Source organism: Crinia signifera, chromosome 4 (assembly GCF_055691185.1).
Source record: "Crinia signifera chromosome 4, ASM5569118v1, whole genome shotgun sequence".
NCBI lineage: Eukaryota > Metazoa > Chordata > Amphibia > Anura > Myobatrachidae > Crinia > Crinia signifera.
The window spans coordinates 110,282,248-110,293,971 of NC_139220.1; the positions used below are offsets into that span (position 1 = coordinate 110,282,248).

Consider the following 11,724-nt stretch of genomic DNA (forward strand, 5'->3'; position numbering starts at 1 on the left):
ACAATGATGTCTTATCCATATATATAACTTAATATGTTTAAAAAATGGTCTTAGAAAACAGCGCACATTAATTAATAGCAGAACAATCTTACTAATGCTTTCAAACCGCCGTTCTTGGCCAAATTCTTATATGGTGACTATTGGCACAATCCTGTAATGAGTTGCACATAATTTCACAATATTTAATATAGAGGAGGTGTTGGCCAACATTCTGCAGTTACTAATTTTCATTTTTATTCCATACAATACAGGTTCTCAGCCAAAATATAAATAAACTATATAAAAGCTATGGTACATTATAGCCCCGTACACACTAGGCAACTTTCATGTGAAAGCCGCTCAGCTTCCTTATCTGAGCGTCTTTCAGCATGAAAGCTACCTAGTGTGTACGGGGCAGCGACGAACTGTGAGCACTGATGTGTGCTCCCGCATCATCGCTGCCAGCCACCACTCATCTGCTAGTATTACCAGCAGATAAGCGATGGAGTGGACGGCTTTCCATAGCATCTTGCTATGGAAAGCAGTTCACCCCTGGGGAAAATGGCTGGGCAGAGGGAAAAATTGCTCTGTTTTTTTTTTTTCACGCCCATCATCGTGCACCATACACACTGGGCATAATCACCCAGTGAGTATGGACCTAGCTAAGCTGCTATACTAATTTAGAAATTATACTCATTTAAAATAATGTAGGAGGCACTGGGGTTTCTATAAATTAAAAACAACTTCAGCTCAGTTTTAAACATTAAGGGCTTGATTCTTATTTGGAAGAAAAGCACCATGTTGCCCTGCAGGTGGGGCAGATGCAGCGTGCACAGAGAGTTAGATTCGGGTGGGTTATGTTCAAACTGAAATCTAAATTGCAGCATAACATAAAATTTGTGTAATAGAAAAAGCAGCCAGTATTTATCCTACACAAAAAAATATATAACTCTATTTGCCCCCTTGCATTGCAACTTGCAGGGCCGGCGCTACCTGCTCAGCAGAGCCTGCAAAGCAGATAGGCGCCGGACCAGAGAGGCGCTCCCCCCTCCATTGACACTACTCCTGCCGAGCATCACATTCATTCACTGTCTCATTCATTGTCCCCCCAAATGCTTTAAAAGTAGAATCCAACGCAGTGCAGCTGCTCTCCCTCCTCAACATATATTGACAGCAGCACAGCGTCTCCTTCCTGCTTGCACACTCACTGTTTCTCCCGGCGGCTCCTCAGTCAGGCATGCTGCACAGTGCAGCCTACAGGGTGCCGTGTCTAGGACATAGAGAGGGAGCGCCGATCAGCATGGAGCCCCCCCTCTGTGTCCTATGCTCGGCGCTCTGCAGGCTGCACTGGGCAGTGTGCCTGCAGCCTGACTAAGGAGCCGCCGAATGAGAAACTGTGAGTGTGCAGGAGGTTGACAGTGACAGTGTTACTGTTGCTGCATGTGCATGCCACTGCATGGGAGGTCAGCTGTGGACTCTACTATTAAAGCCTGCTGTGCTAGAAGGGGGCACCCGGCTCTCATCCTCCCCGCCGCTGGAGATCTAAATCCATTTAGCATAACATAAATTTTATCTTAAACCGGGTGGCATGATGTGAATTTTGGCTCAGTCCGGATGGCATGATGTGAATTTTAGCTCAATCTGGGTGGCATGATGTGAATTTTGGCTCAGTCCGAATGGCATGATGTGAATTTTGGCTCAATCTGGGTGGCATGATGTGAATTTTGGCTCAGTCCGGATGGCATGATGTGAATTTTAGTTCAATCTGGGTGGCATGATGTGAATTTTGGCTCAGTCCGGATGGTATGATGTGAATTTTAGTTCAATCTGGGTGGAAGGATGTGAATTTTAGCTCAATCTGGGTGGCAGAATGTGAATTTTGTCTCAATACTTGTTGCATAATGTGAATTTTGGGTACTTGTTTCCTAGCACGTCGCCAGCGATTTTAATTGCATCCATCGGGACCCAAAGCGTGGCGAGCGTGCATTACTTCACAGGTATTACGCGTCCGCTCGCCACGCTTCGGGCTCGGTGGCTCGCTGCGCTCGACACACTATATAAAATCAACTCCACGCCGACGTGGATAGTGGGGGTATGAAAAGGTCGTAGGACGCATACCGCCGCCCCTCGCGGGCTCGCTACGCTTGCCACACTTCGGGGTGGCGTTAATTGTGGGTTGCCGTTAACAATGGGGGGGCATGTAACATACACATTACCCATTAGGGTGCCTATACAATCAAAAATCGGGGCCATTGGCCCATTTAACATTGTTCCCTATGTAAAATCGCGTTGATCGCGTTGGTCGCATTGCATGCCATTATAATGGCATCCGATGGACGCGATTTTGGCATAGCCGGCTAATTTAACATTGCTCCCTATGTAATATCGCGTTGATCACGTCGGTCCCATCGCGTGCCATTCTAATGGCATGCGATGGATGCGATCAACGCGATTTTCTCATTGCCGGCAATAAAGGCTAAAAATAGCCAAATATCGCGTCGGTCGCGTCCATCGCATACCTTAAGTTACCTTAATTTAAGGTATGAGATCACCCACGACGGGCGCCATGCTAGGAAACAAGTACCGAATTTTGTCTCAGTCCTGGTTGGATGATGTGAATTTTGGCTCAGTCCGAGTGGCATGATATAAATTTAAAGTGCTGTACTGTGTATCGTAACATGAATAAGGGACACTAGTGTGTGGTGTAATGTAAATATGTAACACTACATGCAGTGTAATATGAATAAGATTATGCTACTATGTGCTGTAATTTAAAAAAAGCACTCCTTGTGAGAACATACCCCCTTTTTTATTGTGCGTGCCTCAAGCATGCACTGTCTCTATTATAAGGTATGGGAGGGAGGGCGCAAATTTATAGTTTGCAGGAGGGCGCCCAACACCCTAGCACCGGCCCTGGCAACTTGGTTTGTTTCAGATACAAAGTTATTATATTTTTATGTATTGATTCCAAATTATTAATCTCCTAAGAATAAGAATACACAGTATTATATTAAATACATAAAATATATCATAAAGCAAAGAACGCCCCTCAATTCGGGCTTCAGTGACTGGCAATAAACACAAAAATCAGTTGCAATAATTGAGCTATAATTTACCAAAAGAAATGTGGTTCAAATAGTAGGAGTATGATGGTATAGCTATTTATTAACATAAATTAACCCAATCAAACTATAAAACACCTATTAAATTATTAAACAGCAGCTCCCACCTAGTTTACTGGAGAACTAGAGGGATATTCAATCCGGGATTCTGACTGTCGGAAGTTCCGAGAGTCGGAATCCTGGCTCATTTTTTTCTGATCTGACAGGAACTCGACAGTTGGAATTCAATTGTTGAACTGTCGAGTGTTGGAAAGTCCGTGGATAGGTGAAAACGGTGCCGTTTTGGTAAAAAACATCCATGGATTCAACAATCCACGGTGTTTTTTTTCGCCAATACAGACTCACCTCCATAGGGTGGCAGGTCTGTAGCAAGCGAGTCCTGGCTGGGATGGTGAGTCCCAGCCGGGATTGAATACTGAACTGCCAATATTTCCACTGTCAGCAATATCGGCAGAGGTAGAATATACCCCCTAGACTTCAAACTTATTATTACACATAAGAGAGAGCTCATAACCAAAGAAAACATATATAATCACATTTATTAAAACAGATAATTAAATCAGACAATAAATAAAAACTATTAATATGTGGTCACAATAAAGTCTATCCGCATAAGATCCTCTGCCTTGTTGGCTTCCTATGTTCCTAACGTTCCTATGATTTCATATCCTATGGAAAATACACTGGTCTCTGTATCCCTATGCTAGGAACTATTATTATGCAGCACCACTGAATTCCCCCCTTAATGTTTAAAATCAGGCACAAAAGTGTCTCTTTCAGAGCGCTGTGGTTTGTTTATAGAAGAAGGTTCCATTCTGTCAGCACAGAACATATTTGGATTTTGGATTATACTTATTGCTTGTCCTGTGCCTCTTGCCTTACAGGAGGTATTTTGGAGAGAAGATTGGCTTGTATTTCGCATGGCTGGGTTGGTATACAGGAATGTTATTCCCAGCCGCTATCATTGGGCTATTTGTATTCTTATATGGAATGTTTACATTGGATAACTGCCAAGTCAGGTAATTACTTACACCTGCGCTGCTACAATCTACAACTGCAAAATTGTAATTTACTCCTGCCTGTGAAACTGCATATAAAAGATATTCCCACAGGATGTCACCAACATCTAATGCATGACCATCTTTTACTCCATTACACCGTTAGATCATTTCAATTGTTATTTTTTAACATTTAATATATATTCTATATACCATATACTGTATGTATATGTATGTATGTATGTCCATATATGTAGCACCGGACATGTAGAGGGTGATTTCTAATGGGATGCAGATGGGTCTGTGTCCTTATTCTCTGCCATGGATAAGAATTTTCCTACTAAAGCTGTGTACACACGGGGGCGATAGGGGCTGAAATCGCTGGAAATATGGTCGCAGGCGACCATATTGCCAGTGATTGGAGTGCGCACCAGCGATAAATCGCCGGGTGCGCGCTCCCGTTTTCAGCCCCATTCCAATCGCTGGTCGCAGGAGCTTGCCCAATTCGCAGAAAAAACGGCATTCGCCGGGGGGGTTAAAATTCGCCGCCAGGGGCAGTGAGCCCCTGACGCGTTGAATAGGGCGGACGGGCAGCTGCCCGGTGAATCGCCCTACAGGGAGAATTGGGGCGAAAGTGCAGCGAATCCTACACACGATTCGCTGCTGCCCCCGATTCCAACCATTGAATACCTGCCTCTGCGTTCATTGGGAATATTGTCTCCTGTGCATACTAGATTCAGTCGTACGGCATTGCATCGCATCGCATGCCATATGCCGGCATGCGATGTGATTTTAAATTGTATAAGCACCCTAATGGGTGCTTACAATGTTAAATGCACCCCCACGCCACCCCCACTATGAACGCCAACCCGAAGCGTGGCGAGCCCCTGAGGGGCAGCGGTACGCGTCCTCCGACCTTTTCATATCACCACTATCCACGTCGGCGTGGAGTTGATTTTATATAGTTTGGCAAACGCAGCGAGCCACCGAGCCCGAAGCATGGCAAGGGGACGCGTATTACTTTACATGTGCTCACCACGCTTTGGGCTCGGTGGCTCGCTGCGCTCGCAACACTATATAAAATCAACTCCACACCGACGTGGATAAGTGGGTGTATGAAAAGGTTGGAGGATGCGATGGGCGCCATGCTAGGAAACCAGTACCAGAAAAGTAACTGTGCACTTGGGAAAAACCGAAATAGATTTGGATTGCCAGTGTATCCCGATAGCCAAAATCCCAACAGGGGTTTGTTAGGTATAACTTACCCTCCTCCTCTATTATCCCTTTTCAAAGACTATCCACCCTTAGTGCCCAACCCTAACCCCTCCCTCTTTTTAGTACCTAAAACTAATTCCCTCACCCTGCAGCCTAACCATGTTGCCCCATCATGGTTTTGCCCAGGAGCACAGTCACTTGCTCTTTTATGCTTTTCTCCCAACTCAGAACCAGGTCCTATATATGTGCCCAATCAATATTTCTCCTTCTTTCAGCAGGGGACACTGGAAGATAAACTTTATAGTGGGGTATAGCATTGTAGTAACCGACACTTTAATTTCAGTAGTGTCAGCTCTCTATACCCCTCCCCAAGCCAATCTTAATTTAGTGCCCTCAGGAGCTGGTCCGGGTTTTGGCTTCTTCTGTGACACAATGTAATTAGATAGGGAATCTTCTATCAGCATGAGGAGGACAGTGCAGTGGCTGTTCTGCCTGTTCACTCTGGGGAAACTGCTGGGGACCCCCCCCCCCCCTCCACTACGGTTTGCACAGGGGTCTCCCGCTCTTAGACCAATGTCTCTGGGATATCTGCGTTATTACGAGCGGTGGAGCAAAAGCACATTCCTCCCCTCTGGTTCCCAGCGTCCCCGGTGCCTTGTCTGAGTGCCAGTGGACATCTTTAATTGCATTCTAGGTGCATGTTTTTTGTAGCATTGCTATAGACCGATTAGGGCTGGTATGGAGTTGTTCCCATCTACCCACTCGCCTGCCCTTCTGCTATCTAGCCTGCTATTCTTGTGCTGCTCACTGTTAGTCTGCATGGACACAGTGTACCGTATCCCCTCGCATTGCTCGCTGGGCTTGCCATGCTTCGGGCATGGTGCCTCGGTGCGGTCAGCATACTATTCTATTCTTCTGTCAGCACATGTCGGCTAAAAAACATGGGAACAACTCATGTTGTCGACCTTGCCATTGTCGATCTAATGCTTGTGTCGACCTTCCATCCCTGTCGACCTATTTCAGGTGTCCACCTAAGGCCTGTCTACCTTCAGTGGTCCAGCCAATGCATGTCGACTGTAATATGGTCGACCGAATTCACATTCACGATTGCAAGCTGGATTTGACCTGCGGCGGGAGAAAGCACTCTCAGCCAATCGGCAGCCGGCCTATCTTCTGAATTTTTTAAATAAAATTCTCCCGCCGCAGGTCCGCTCTCAGCAACACTTCCCGGACACTGTGGAGTCAGACTGCCTGCCCCACAGTGATACTGCACCCACATCCCCCGGGCGCTTCACACAGTCCGGACCCCACGCTGCCCGCCCCTACACATAGGTGTGTGCTAGCGGTGCTTCACCTCTGGCACACACCTATGGATCAGACCAACATATCATGGGTGCTAAGGAGCACTAGCGATGTGCCACTGGTGGGTCCGATCTGACAGATTAAACCTGCAGCCAGTTCTTTAGGGTCCAATCTGATGCGCACAGGACCGTGCATTGGGTCAGATGGGGTGTCAAACACATCCGATATGGGATGATTTCTCATCCTGATGCGTGGGAATCGGGAGTGTGTACCCATCTTTATATCCAGTCATTCCTACGGTGTGGCTGTCATTGCTGGCAAGCATGATACGATATAATGCACAGATCTATTCCATATACTGTATGTTTTGTATTAGAGTATTTTATACAGAGAGAGAGAGAAAGAGAGAGAGATATGACAGGCATCTTGCATTATGGAGAGGACTGGTGTACATTGATAATATTTATGGCTTTTTGAACAATATTTATGGCTTTTCAGGCACATAGATTTATACAACTCTGCATACAATTAAATATCTATCATTAATTGTGTGCATGTAGAGTAAGCACAATTGTAGGTGTTTGCATGTAACTTAATCTGCATTATATTTACAGACATACACCCCTTTCACTTTGCTAAGCTGGTTCGGACTCGGGTCTGGCACTTTCACACTACACCTGGGTCACCCATTATACAAAGGGCAAAAAGGGTTTGACCCTTCTTAAAACCCGGGTTGAATTGCCAGGTTGGTCGACCCGGGTTATAAGCTGTGGTGCTTTCACACTGCACCTCAACCCAGGTTCATGAGTCCCCAACTCAGCAACTACCCGGGTCGGAGGTGCGATGTAAAAGGGGTACTGGAAGTTGTAATGTACACACACGTGTAACAGTGTCTTGTTTTTGTTTTACAGCAGAGAAATCTGCCAAGCCACAAATGTTACTATGTGTCCACTGTGTGATAAATACTGCCCCTTTATGAAGTTATCAGACAGCTGCGTCTATGCCAAGGTATGCCATAGGAAGTATCAATTCTGTGTCACCGTATTCAAGTAGAAGTCATATGTTATTATCCCATCACATCTGTGCATATGAAAGTAGATTTTTTTGTTTGTCCATGTTCATTTTATGTGTGACCTGTCTTATGTTCATTGTTATTAAAGTATATCGTTTTTCATTTATTTGAGCCTTTCATGAAGCTAGTAATTGTGATGAACTACTTGGGTTATAGTATTCAGATTTAGCAAAGGTTTCCCACAAATAAATGCTCTCCAGAGCTTAATCTCACCTAAAACGACAGTTATGCTAAAACGTAGGGAGGCTGCAGGTGCCCCATACCCGCTGCTGGCCTAGGGGCACTTTCTTCCTGCCAAGGTACTGTAGTAAAGATGGAGCACACACAGACATAAGCAAAGTCTTTAATATTACATTTGCCAACATTGTCTTTCTAAAGATGTCTGAAAGGTGGTACAGCTGGTACAAGGTGAGGGCACAGAGAAGAGTTTGCTCTGGATGCAGGATCTGCGTTCCACCCTTGACTCATAAAACCACGTATAATGCCCACACCGCACCATTATATGTACTGTATGTGGTGTGATAACGTGTGTGCCCGGTGGTCTGATACAGTTAAAGTAACTGACGTTCCATGACTGTGATTAGTATACATATTATGGACTTGTCAAGAGACTTGGGGTCGAATTCAGACGTGATTGCAAAGCACATTTTTTTCCTTAAATGGACACAACCATGCTGCACTGCAGGGGGGGCAGATGTAACATGTGCAGAGAGAATTAGATTTTGGTGAGTTATTTTGTTTCTGTGCAGGGTAAATACTGACTGCTTTATTTTTACACTGCAATTTAGATTTCAGTTTGAACACACCTCACCCAAATCTAACTCTCTCTGCACATGTTACATCTGCCCCACCTGCTGTTCAAAATAGTTTTGTCCATTTGAGAAAAAACGTGCTTCATGATCAAGTCTGAATTAGACCCTTAGGCCCTAAGTCATGGTCATTTCTATTTATGTTTCAGGTTACCCATCTTGTTGACAATGGAGCAACTGTATTCTTTGCTGTTTTCATGGCAGTCTGGGGTAAGTATATAATATTAATCATTAAGAAAACCCACAGATGTATTTGTGTATGTATGTACAGATGGAGCGGGTCTTATTGTTGCTGGTGAATCGCCAGCAGCATGTTGCTGGCGATCCGCCAGCAACACGGCGCTCCATCTGACTGAGACGCGCGTGCGCACCCCACGCACGCGCGTCTCAGTATCCGGGCGGCGAGGCGGACGCAATCCTGTCCGCCTCCCGCTTCAGGGGGCTGCGGGGGGCTTCAGGGGGCTGCGGGGACCCGGTGTAGACACCGGGCGACCGCCGGCAGCACCGTCGGAAGGGGACGCGCGCGCGTCCCCTTCCGGCATACAGATGGCGCGGGGCAGGGGATGGCGGCTGGCGTCGCCATCCCCTGGATAGATAAGTCCCGGTCCATCTGTATGTATATATCTATATCTAGTATTCTGGGGGTAGCGGCACTCCAACAGCCAAGTTATTCAGTCCAGAACAAACAGAGTAATGTGTTGCCCTCTGATAGCACTCTTGCTACAGCAGGAGACCAATGTATTATGCAGTGCACGGTGCACTTGCCTCCAAAGAAAGACGTGAAAAAACGGAATGTAGCCAACTTTCCAATGCTTTACTTGCTTTACATTATTTTCAGAGTGCAGAGACATAACGAACAAACAAACAAAACACACTGACCTAAAATACCTGAACAGGCCAAACAGGCCTCCCCCCATCGTACGCGCGGGTCTACCTCTCTCTCTGGGCCAGATGTATCAAGCTTTAAAAAGTGATAAAATGGAGAGTGATAAACAACCAGCCAATCAGCTCCTACCTGCCATGTCATAGGTTGGGTTTGAAAAATTAGGACAAAGAATCTGATAACGGATTATCAGAAAAAGGGGTGCAGGTTTTGAGGTGCTTCCTCAAGCTGCGGTGCACTTGGAAGGGTTGTCACACCCGTTCAAACCCATACAACAGAAGTGGATTTTGTGCTCCGCGCTAAATTAAAATAAATACCAATGTTACTGATATATAAGAATTAGAATATACTGTAAAAAATAAGTTTTTAATAGGCAAGTAATACCATTAAATTAATTACGAATGCATTAGAATAAAAATAGTAACCTGTGCTGGTCTCAACCAGTGTGCTGATGATGATGATGATGATGATTTGAAGTTAACATTAGCACACAGGTATATAAACCCCCTACTTACCATGCCTCCCTACACCTTGATAAAGCCGGGATACCGGCAAAACGCGTCTGTGATGTAGTGGGAGTACACTACCTGAGTCCATTCACTACATCTAATCCAGCATTGTTCCAGAGACCGGACCAGCCTCACCTCAATATTGCCAGCTTCTTGGCTTCAACATCTACAATAACCTTTCAAAATTGGACACATCAGTGGAGTACAGTTCCCAGACCAGCCGGTTAGGGCAATCCCACAGGTGAACTCCTCCCTTCCCAGCATTGGGACCCCTCAAAAGAGAATCCCCTCACTCCCACAACATTGTTTACCCATATTGGATTACAAACCTGGGGTATGGACTTTTTGTGAAGAGGCAATATAGGAACAGATCTGGACATAATCACTAGAACCCAAATACGGTACCATATGGACTCTATGATATAGTTACTCCCTATCAGGCAATTCCTCATGTTATTATTACTATTTTTATTCTAATGCATTCATAATTAATTTAATGGTATTACTTGCTTATTAAAAACTTATTTTTTTACAGTATATTCTAATTCTCATATCAGTATAATTGGTATTTAGTCTAATTTAGCGTGGAGCACAAAATCCCCTTCTGTTGTATGGGTTTGAAAAATGACAGGTAGGAGCTGATTGGTTGGTTGTTTATCACTCTCCACCTTATCACTTTTTGAAGCTTGATACATCTGGCCCTCTCTGAGGCCACCCTGTCAATTCGAAGGGTGAGGTCCCGAATGGAATGCAAGCAAATGAAAAAAAAATACCACAAGTATAGTGAAAAGATACATTAACATATATTACAAAGACAAAAAAAATACAGAAATAATATATACCCAACATAAACTATAAAATATATATATATACATATACATACATACAAAAGTTGACTGGTATGCTTAGAAATCCATGTCTCAAATAATCAAAAATGATGTACTGTGTGCATGCAACATACCTCCCAACATGACCCTCTCCAGGAGGGACGCAATGCTCTGTTTCTGGACTTCCCTCTTAAAGTGTGATTGCCATCACCTGTTTTGAACAGGTTAATGGAAAAGAAAGGTGTTTCACCACAGATGATGGCAAATCATAAATTAAGAGGGAAGTCCAGGAATAGCGCATTGTGTCCCTCTTGGAGAGGGTCATGTTAGGAGGTATGGATGCAAGGCAGTCAAATTTAAACATATCCAAAGTGCTACTGAACATTGCAGAGAAAGTTACATAACTGCAGTACACCACAAGAATCAGAGATAAATAGTACAACGTTTATAAAAAGCAGGTGAGACCTAGATTTTCAGTCAGACCTCTTGGTGCAAGTGTGTCTAACCTATGGATTCATCTACTCTCTGCCTGTAGAAGGCACAATCCTCTATCACCTGCTTGTTTATGTGGAGGCATATGTTCAATAATTCTGTACCTTAACCCCTTCCTGACAGAGCTAGTTTTTGCGTTCCTGACAGAGCCATTTTTTTCAAATCTGACATGTCTCACTTAAGTGGGGATAACTTTTTTTTGCTTTTACTTATCCCAGTGGTTTTGAGATTGTTTTTTCGTGACACCTTGTACTTCAAATTAGTGGTAAATTTGGGTCGATACAGTCTGTGTTTTTTTGTGAAAAATACCAAAATATCGTGAAAAAATGGAAAATTTAGCGATTTGCAAAATGTTAAATTTTCTGCTTGTGAGACAAATAATCTTACCACTCAAAATAGTGAATAACTAACATAGACCATATGTCTACTTTATGTTGACATCATTATTTCAACTTCCTTTTAATTTTTTGGGACACTAGGAGGCTTACAATATGAATAGCAAATTCTCAAATTTTC

General features: G+C 44.3%; 1 protein-coding gene and 1 long non-coding RNA gene across 4 annotated transcripts in view; one reads left to right on the forward strand and one right to left on the reverse strand.

Moving 5' to 3' along the window:
- The window catches only part of ANO4 (anoctamin 4), a 231,490-nt gene that overhangs the window by 149,697 nt on the left and 70,069 nt on the right, over positions 1-11,724 (forward strand). For all 3 annotated transcript variants that reach the window (XM_083182214.1, XM_083182215.1, XM_083182216.1), the window contains 3 exons: positions 3,986-4,120; positions 7,528-7,624; positions 8,647-8,707. In XM_083182214.1, coding sequence (XP_083038340.1) covers positions 3,986-4,120; positions 7,528-7,624; positions 8,647-8,707 — 293 coding nt within the window. The remainder of the gene's footprint in view (positions 1-3,985; positions 4,121-7,527; positions 7,625-8,646; positions 8,708-11,724) is intronic.
- Positions 1-11,724, reverse strand: part of LOC146074287 (uncharacterized) — a 133,264-nt gene that overhangs the window by 46,924 nt on the left and 74,616 nt on the right. The gene's annotated exons all lie outside the window — the stretch shown is intronic.